The sequence below is a fragment of the Nilaparvata lugens genome, chromosome 7 (assembly GCF_014356525.2).
Source record: "Nilaparvata lugens isolate BPH chromosome 7, ASM1435652v1, whole genome shotgun sequence".
In the NCBI taxonomy this organism is placed as follows: Eukaryota; Metazoa; Arthropoda; class Insecta; order Hemiptera; family Delphacidae; genus Nilaparvata; species Nilaparvata lugens.
In genome coordinates, this window is record NC_052510.1 from 7,695,387 (window position 1) to 7,705,436 (window position 10,050).

The following is a 10,050-nucleotide window of genomic DNA, read 5'->3' on the forward strand; positions in this document are numbered from 1 at the left end:
ATTAGAATGTTTAGAAATATTTAATTCAACTCAAACAAAACTATTTTTTCTCGAAAATTGTTGGTTAAAAAATTTCAAGTTACTGAATCACTATCACTCTAAACAAACTCATTTGAAAACACCTCACCTTTGAAAAAATACCTTGCAAGAAATAAGAAAAATATGAACCCCGGCAAAGAAATCTGCAACTTATGGTTGAATTGGGAAGCGTCAACCAATTCCATTTTTTGACATCTGCCTAGTTTCGGGAGTTCTCCCATCGCCCAATAGAATGTTTTAGCGACAACCATGCTAATATTTCCAAAAGATAGAAATTTAAACGCGCCCATCTTACAACTGGATACACAATAATAAATCACAAAGTTATCTATAGAAAACTCAGTTTTCAATGGTAAACAATTTTGCTCAAACAACACCCAAATAAAGGAGACTGATACAAAATAAACAAAGATGTAGAAATATTTTGATTTTACATGTTACAGCTGTTTTAAAAAAATCACTTTATAATCACAATGCCACTAAAGCTGAGTTTACACAAAAATTATCAACAAAATATTAATTTTCCTGTCCTTATATATTCTATTAGATTGAACGGAACTTGACAAATATGTTAATCATGTGTAAGATAAGATATCTTCAATCTAATAAAATCAATAAGGAGGGAGAAATAAACATTTTGTTGATAACTTTAATGTAAACGCAGCTTAAATATGGCAGCTTTATTAATAGATGCAATATTTTGCTGCCAAATTATTTATAATTTTTTAATTAAACTCGTTCATTTATTTATAATTAACTAGCCGGCAGGCTCGCTTCGCTTCCTTTACCTGTCTAGCCAGAGGGCTCCGCCCCTTGGACCCACGGCTGAATCATCCAAAGATGAGAAGAGCAGACTCGCTTCGCTCGCCTGCATTCTTTAATTGAGCTTGCTTCCTCCCTATCCGTCAAATATAGTCAAATACAGATTTTTCGCCTATATCGGACGTATCGTACTATGAGTCCTCTCAAGACGAAATTTTGAGACCTAAAGCTGGGGTTTTCTTGTGCGTAAATGCCGTCGTCGACCACGACAGGGAGAGAATCTCAGATTGGGTCGATTTCAATTTGTCTAAATAACCTAAAAGATTATGTTCAATTATGTTTTAATGGGGTCGGTTGAGCTTATACTCTTTTAAATGGCAATAATGTTGATATTATTAGAAATGTTTGATTCTTGAATAATAAAGAAAAATAATGAAAAGTTATTTGATCAGCTGTTTTAGCACACTTGAAATTTGGACATTATGAATGTCAACAATGCTTGCCGTCGTCGACTGCGGAAATTTACGCACAAACGAAAATGCACCTTTAGCTGAACTACTGTTTCAACTTTGAAAATTTCCTCTCAGTCTATTAATTTATTTATTTATTCAATCACGGTATTTAGAATTATACAACTTCTAGAAAAGTACCATAGACTAAAGCCCAAAACGGTTCTAATTCTAATTCATGAACAATCCAAATGTTCCAAATTATATTTCACTTTGTTTCACATTTTCTAGATCTTGAAAAATGTAAAAAACGGAGAAAAAACCGCTAGGGAACGACCACATCAGACCTGTACTATACTCTTGGATGTGATGATAATGATGTAAAATTATTATAATAGCCTGATAATTATGTAAAATATATAGACCTGTACCATACTTTTGGATGTGAGGATATGATGATAATGTTGTAAAATTATTATAACAGCCTAAATAAACCTGTACCATACTCTTGGATGAGATGATGATGATGATGATAATAATAATAATGGAAATAATTATAATAGCCTGATATGTGAACTATATTATGAGTATTTATCTAATCTTCATTTTACAGAATGTCGTATTGTGCCATACATGGCTAGCCTGTCAAGACGAGAAGAATTTTTCGAGAGCAAAAGAATTTCTGCCGGAAAGATGGCTGAGCAACAACGAGCTGAAGAAAAGTCCATTCCTGACCGCGCCGTTTGGAGTCGGAAGGAGAATGTGTCCCGCAAAGCGATTTGTGCATCTAGAGCTGCAAGTTGTTTTGGCTAAGGTTTGTCAATTTTTTCAAGTAGCTTCATAAAAGATCAGATAGCTACATCAGGAAATATCAGGATGAAAAGTCAAAATAAATTTAGTTGTTAAAGTGCATCTCAATCTACAAGTTGCGTTTTCGCAATTTTTTTTCTACTTCAAATGTAACTTCATGATAAAATATCAGAATAATTTCAATGAAGAAAGTGCATCTTGAGCTACAAGCTGCTTTGGTAAAGGGTTGTCAACTTTCAAAGTAATACATAATAGAATATCATAATGAATAATTAGAATAGATTCAGTCATAAATATTCAAACTTTAAAAACTTTAATAAAAAAATATTGGAATAGGCCTAAATTATTATTGGAATGAATTTAAGAAAAGTACATTTTAAGCTACAAGTTGATTTGACAAAAGATTTATCAACTTTGAAAGTAGCTTCATATAATAAAATATCAGGATAAATAATAGTCAAAATAAATTTAGTTGTAGAGCATCTTGATCTACAAGTTGTTTTGGCAAAGGTTTATCAACTTTGACAAACTAACTGGCTTTGATAAACCAAGTAGCTAAGTAGCTCTATTATGAAATATCGAAATAAATAGTCAAAACTAATTCAACAAAAGTACATCACGATCTACCTACAAGTTGTTATCTTGGCAAATGTTTTTTATTTTTATTTTAAATTTAGCTTCATAATAAAATATCAGAATAATATTGTAATTAAGAAAGTGCTTATTGAGCTACAAGCTGCTTTGGAAGAGGTTTTTTAACTTCGAAAGTAGCTTCATAATAAAATGTCAGAATTAATAGACAGAATAAATTTAATAAAAGTGCATATCGATCTAAAAGTTACGTTCTCGCAAAGGATTATCAACTTCAAAAAAAGCTTCATGATAAGGTATTAGGATGAATTTGATTATATATTTGGCTAATTTAGAACTTTATTCTATTATGGTACAAAATTGGGAATTGGATTTTTTTATTTGATTTATAGGTTTTTTGTGTGTCGTAGGAAGGATTTCCATGATAATAGATTTTTTGTGAGTTGCAGGAAGGATTTTCATATATAGATGTAACTTAATTTATTTCTATAGGCTAAATCACTGTGAAATGAACTGTAAAATCTCAATTTGAAAAACTAGGGAATCACTTAGTCCCATATTCACATTTCATATAAGAATGCATTGCATGATAATTATATTTTCATTTATGAACAATCAATTTTAATCTCCAGCTTTTACTATGTTCATGATAATATTTATATTTTTTCGTGGCTCCAGGCCATGCCTGGAGCTCTTATTTAAAAAAACTTAACATTTTATTTTAATCTATAAGTTGGATAAGCAGCAGTAATAATAAACTCGTCATTCTTTTTTCAGTTGGTCCAACACTTTGAGATAGACTACGAAGGGGAATTGGGACTCTATTTTGAATTCCTGCTGGGACCCAGAGCTCCAACCAAATTCATATTCAAACGACGGGATGCTTTATAATAGTTATTATTAGTTGAGATCAAATATAATCTAGTGATTTTTTATCGTATCAATGCATATATACCATCACTGCCTTTATGTTATATGAACATGCTCAGGTATATGAAACTTCAAATCTCAAGTTTTTACTCGAATCATGAGATTTTTGTGACTAAGACCCTAGATTTATAAACTCATATTGGGACCAACAGGCATTGGGACCAGTTTGATCTAACAACTAATACACTTTGATATTTGATGAATTATGTAACAGTACTGATATTGATCTGAACTCTTATCTAACATAACTTAACAATTTATTTAATCTTTAAGTTGGATAAAGCAGCAGTAGGATGCCATGTATCTGTAACATTGAGTACACTCTAATTGAGAAATATTAGATTTTTCTTTACTTGCCATCAAAATAAATGGTTATGACAAAAAATAATCAAAGCTTATTTTTGCTAAGTTTTGTTTCATTTCTACATATTAAGAGGTATTTATTTATTTGAATAGGCTTCTAGATTAATAGTAGGTGGGAGAAGACAAAAAAATGTTTTTTTTTCTGCTCAAGTTAAGTTACATCTTTATTTGTATATTATGATTATTATTGGTATACAATTCAATGAAGAATGTTCGACTTTAAAAAAAATAAAAAACCATAAAAATATTTGAAGATTAGAATAAGATAAACGCACTTGATGTGTTGACTGTGAAGTAGATAAAATGTTAAATTTATTTAGATTATTGATCTCTATTTGCCTGCTTGACTTGTAAAAAGATTTTAGAAAATTGAAAAAAATCAAATTTGGCTTATTTATGATTGACATTGGCCACAATGATGATATTGTTCAGCAGTACAGAATGGATAATTACGGGTAGGAAAATAGTATTGGAATATTATTATAAGCCTTATATAATAGTACTTATATGAGCACAAACTTCATTTTCAATTTTCTGATTATACTTAATGTCACAAAGAAGCTGTTATATTGTAATCATACTAATATTTTTTGAAGATAGCTTCTGGTGATAAAATTGACTGTAGCTTAAAGATATTTACTGTACGGTACTGACAAATTAGAGCTGTTATAGGAAGCAATTTGAAAGCAAAGGTGATAGTTTAGCAGTTATTTGAATAGAAAGACTGAACTTGACTGAGCTATCAAGAATTTTTCAGTAATAATATCGCAAATTGTTGATCAAAATACCTGTCAAAATAGTCCTAAAAATATTTAAAACTGCAAAAAAAATTAGAAAAATATACAATTTTTCACTATTTGAGCTTGTAAGTGCCTTGAACAAAGAACAAGAAAAATAAAAATGAAAAAATTAAATGTTATAAATTACAAAAAAAAAACAATTTAGTTGTTTGATTTTTTATTTATGTTTGTATTGAAATTTCTCATCTTCCAATACAAAATAAGTTTATGATTTCTAGTTGAATTTGTAATTTGTACTATTATACTGATATGCTATTATTGTATTTTCAAAAACAAAATTGAAAAATAACAAAAATTGATGTGACAATGTTATTTACTGCTTAGAATAGCTATTCCAAAATGTGTACCTTCATCACAATCATGATAATTCTATGTGTTATAGCATAATATCTAATTGAATATTTTAATGTTTCTTTATTTAAAAAGTGCTATTAATTTAATTTTTGTACAAATTATGTTATTAGTTGAATTAGTTTGAATTATCAATAAATTATTAAATGCAACTCTAGTGTTTTATTCTAAGCTCCTAGTCTACCTATATAACAAACTTGTATTAAACTTGAGAAAAATTGTCAAAAACTATCAAACTTGAAAAAAATTGTTTGATTCCAAAGATAGCACAGAAATTATTATTACAGTACATAATTAGCTAGTTAGATGCAAGAACAATTCTAGTGTTAATTCTTTACGGTAGATATAAAATTCGAATTTATTTTCCAAAAATCATGATACACGATTATAAAATACAATAAACAACATATTTTGAAATCCCCTTACTAGTCTGTTCATTTGTGTGTAGAAGAGAGCTCTTAAATGAATTTTAGAATAACAAAAACCAAACTCAAATTCCCAAGAGGAAGAAGTAGTTTTGTTGTTGAGTTTTCACAATAGAAAACTTCTCTGAAGTTTTGTCAATAAAGTTTTGATAATAATTCTTCATGACATAAATCTGAATATTGAATAGTTTCTATTTTTGGAATTCAGAGGTTTTAGAAGTCATTCAGAGATAAAATTGTAATCAATTTTTCTTCCAAAAAAATATTTAATCTAACAACACATGCCACTAGACTGGAGGGAGGTACCCCGAAGCCGACTGGCGGAAAACTACAATAGCTTTCCATCCCAGACAATTAAGATTTTTTAACAGCTTTCCTAGATGCATTCAAAAAAACAAGACTCTTGGTTTTATACCTCAATAAAGAATAAACTCCTAGGAAAGCCACTTTACTCACAGCAGGATTTTTACAAGGAACCTCATTTTGGGAATCAAGCACCTCCACAGCACAAAAAATAATCATCCAGGTTATTTTACTGCAATTGAAAATTAAGACACTGCCTATCCAAAAATCCCAGTCCTTGGCAACGACATCAAGTATTCACCAATCAATCATAAAGAAGAGATTGAATAAATTTTCAAATAAAAAATCTCAATAATTATTTTGCTCACTTTCAAATAGGTAATATTGATAGCCTGTACATCAATGTAAAACTACTCTTTTTTGTAGTAAATGTAAGTTTTCAAAGCAAGAATTTATAAAGAAGAGAATTTGGATCAATTTACAGATAAATAATTCTAATAATAATTATGATTAAGCTGCATTTACACCAAATTTATTGATAAAATGTTTATTTTTCTGTCCTTATAGATTTTATTAGATTGAACGGAACTTGACAAACACATTGCTCATCAAGTGTATGATAAGTTATGTTCAATCTAATAAAATCTATAAGGACGGAGAAATAAACATTTTTTTAATATTTGGTGTAAACGCAGCATTACTGTTAGTTTGATATTGATAGCCTAAACATAAATATAAAACTACTCCTTTCACTGGTAATAAATGTAAATTTCCAGAATTTATAAAAATGACTTCCCATACCTTTCATGTACCGCATGAGAAAAACAAAAGCACAGAATGCCACTACCGTTTGAGAAAATATTCTCTATGGTAAAATATGGTTTCAAAATACTGTTTTCTTTGAGAGGTCGTCTTTGGTAAGTTTGAAGATAAGTATTCTCTTGCCCGTCGTCCATGATCAATTATTATGAAAGTACTCTTAGAACTTACTAAAATTTATCTGTGATTGCTGTTGAATTTTAAAATAATTTCATTGATACATTTTCTAATATTTCGAATGCTCTTTTGCTGACTTGAAAATTTTAATATATGTGTTTACCCAATGAGGAATTGTCTACTTCTAATCACAGATTTTTATGTTTACCTCATGTCAGATTTTTTTAATCATTTGATAACAGATCTAATCAACAGCTGAATATTACTGGTACTCATGGAATAATAAAAGTATTATTAAGATTCCTTCTTCCATGCTGGATTAATATTAACTGGATTAATATTGATTGCAAGTAGGTTTATAATATTTCGGATATTAGTAGTAAAATTAGTTGATTAGTCTGGAAAAACACAGAATAATGAGTTGAAAAATATCTATAGGTAGTTCAGAGTCGACTTAATCAAGTTTGATATATTATTTTGAATTATTATAACTAGTAAAATGTACGGTACCTATATTATTGATTACAAAAACGGAATTTAAAAATCGTTATATATATTGTTTAATTAAAAAATGCTCACAGAATAATGAAATCAGTTCCTCACCTCTCATGCACCGCACCATAAATGAAAATATTATAAATGACAGTACAGTAGATGAAAATCTATTCACTTGACCCAAAAATTTACAAATTTTATATCGTCGACTTCGATAGTCTTTTGTATAATTGACAATTGCATATTTGTATGGCATTTCTTAGATAGCGTTCACAACGTAATTTTGAATTGATACCGTACGGTAATTTTCCAGTAAAATAATTTGAGTTGCCCAATGGGTTTGAAAATAAATAAAGAGGCATTTAGGCTACCTTTTTTCAACATCTGTTATATTCATGTAATTATGGAACCAATTGAAAAATAATCATTCTTTCAATTTTTACTTTCCTTGCCCTATTACAATAGGTAAGGAAAGTATTGCTTTCCAAAAAAAATTAAGGTACCCCAATTTTTAAATTTCTATACGTTTCAAGGTCCGCTGAGTCCGAAAAAGTGAACTTTGGGTATTGGTCTGTATGTGTGTGTGTGTGTGTGTGTGTGTGTGTGTGTGTATGATTGTATGTGCATCTGTGTACACGATATCTCATCTCACAGTTAACGGAATGACTTGAAATTTGGAACGTATGGTCCTTGCACTATAAGGATCCGACACGAACAATTTCGATCAAATGCAATCCAAGATGGCGGCTAAAATGGCAAAAATGTTGTCAAAAACAGGGTTTCTCGCGATTTTCTCGAAAACGGCTCCAACGATTTCGATCAAATTCATACCTGAAATAGTCATTGATAAGCTCTATCAACTGCAACAAGTCCTATATCTGTAAAAATTTCAGGAGCTCCGCCCCATCTATGCAAAGTTTGATTTCAGATTCTCAATTAGCAGCCTTCATATAAGATTTAAACGAAAAATTTCAAGTGGAATAGATTCAGCATGAAAATCTCTGCAATTAATGTCCAGTAACATTTTCACCTGAAATTGAAAATAAGCTTGAAATTCGAGAAAATGTGATTATTAAATTGCAAACTGTTAGCAACTGTTGGTTCTATTAAATGATTCATTACGAAGAGATAGCAGACCTCGTGTGTCTCCAGCGTTATTGCCCTGTCACCAGCTGGCTCAGATCTTTGTTTATAAGTAGACTTGAGATCTACGACTAGCGTCAGGTGATCAATTTTCATAACGGCAAGGAAAGTTGTGTGAGTGCGCCACACCAGATTTTTTCATTTATCAGAAAATATCTTGCTCTACTGAAACACCCAAGTCTATTTCAGGACAAAGAAATCAAAGCTGCGTTTTCACCAAAGTTATTAACAAAATGTTGATAACTTAATCCTTACATATTCTATTAGATTGAACATAGCTTATCATACGCATGATAAACATAATATGTGTTTGTCATGTTCCGTTCAATCTAATAGGATTAAGTTATAAACATTTTGTTGATAACTTTGATGTAAACCAAGCTTCAGATCTGTACTGATACCACAGATAAAGAATGCTTAGATCAGTTCTGATAGTTACGCCTGTTTAAATCTGATCATGATGACAATGTCATAATAATTACCAAAATAGTACATTCAATATCAGTAAAGAATATATTGTAATTGAAAGTCTTCAAAAAAAGTGGCATAGGCACCTGAAATTCCCTGCGGATTCAAATTCCTCAATATGAAAAGAAATGGTAGCATTTCGAGTAAAATGATGAGTTGGAGAATATAGAAGAGAATAACGATCCAGTTTCAAGTACCGTACCCATGTTTATATTCTAGTTTCAAGTATATTGATCAATAAAATTGCTTTTGTTAAAAAACAATAATCAACAATCCTCACTTAAATACAACAACTGCTAAAAAAATTTAGGATACATAACTTCTGAAGGAAAATGACATTTGAAGCAAAAAATAACGCCAAATCAAACAGCCAATCTTCAAAGAGCATACCAGTAATATCAACAAATCATTTCGCTTATATGGGCTACTCGATTCAAATAAAAACAATATAAAAACGTTTAGTACCCTTTTATTTAAAAAAAAAACTTTAAAATATTTAAACGTCTAGTTTCGACCATAGGTCATCAACATTTAACTGTCAACAGTTGAATGTCAACATTCAACTTGAAAATGACCTATGGTCGAAGCTAGTCGTTTAAATATTTTAAAGTTTTTTTTAAATAAAAGGGTACTAAACGTTTTTTATATTTTCTTTGTTGTTTATATCAATTACACCACAGTTCATAATGGTCACACAATTTCCACATTCATCTACCTATCACGGCATGAAAACCTTTTACATTGATCTGAAAGCATATCTAAGAAATATATGGAATCTCAAACAATATAAAACTCACAACCCGGAATGTTTAATTTTTCATTATTTTATTTGAATAGTTGAATTTATTATTAAATCAATATTCAATTTTTGGATGATGACCGAATTAAATGTTGCTTGTTCTTGGGTAATGTGATAAGATTGTGAATAATCTACCTCCTGGATGGGATTCAAACCCAAGACCAGGGGGACAAAGTTAGGCTGAAGTTGAGAAGCCTCAGACCACTCGGCCAAGCCGGCCGGCCAATTGATTGAGAAACAAGGCTTCAGGGTTTGGACCCTGCATCAAATTTATTATTACAGATCAAACAACAAAAAAGGAATAGATTTTTTTCTCATAATGTCTTACCTTCCATTTGGCGTGAAGAAGTCACACAAGATGCAGAGCAGATAGTTTATATAAACAC

The 10,050-nt window shown here is 30.2% G+C and overlaps 1 protein-coding gene across 2 annotated transcripts in view; it reads left to right on the top strand.

Moving 5' to 3' along the window:
• The window catches only part of LOC111049897 (ecdysone 20-monooxygenase), a 54,251-nt gene extending 49,005 nt beyond the window's left edge, over nucleotides 1-5,246 (top strand). Inside the window, exons 9-10 of one of the 2 annotated variants that reach the window (XM_039433591.1) lie at nucleotides 1,864-2,064; nucleotides 3,429-4,869. In XM_039433591.1, the coding sequence (XP_039289525.1) occupies nucleotides 1,864-2,064; nucleotides 3,429-3,542 (315 nt within the window). In that variant the 3' untranslated portion in view covers nucleotides 3,543-4,869. Of the gene's footprint in view, nucleotides 1-1,863; nucleotides 2,065-3,428 lie in introns of both variants that reach the window. The other variant, XM_039433590.1, reaches the window with a different exon arrangement.
• The last annotated feature ends 4,804 nt before the right edge of the window (nucleotides 5,247-10,050 follow it).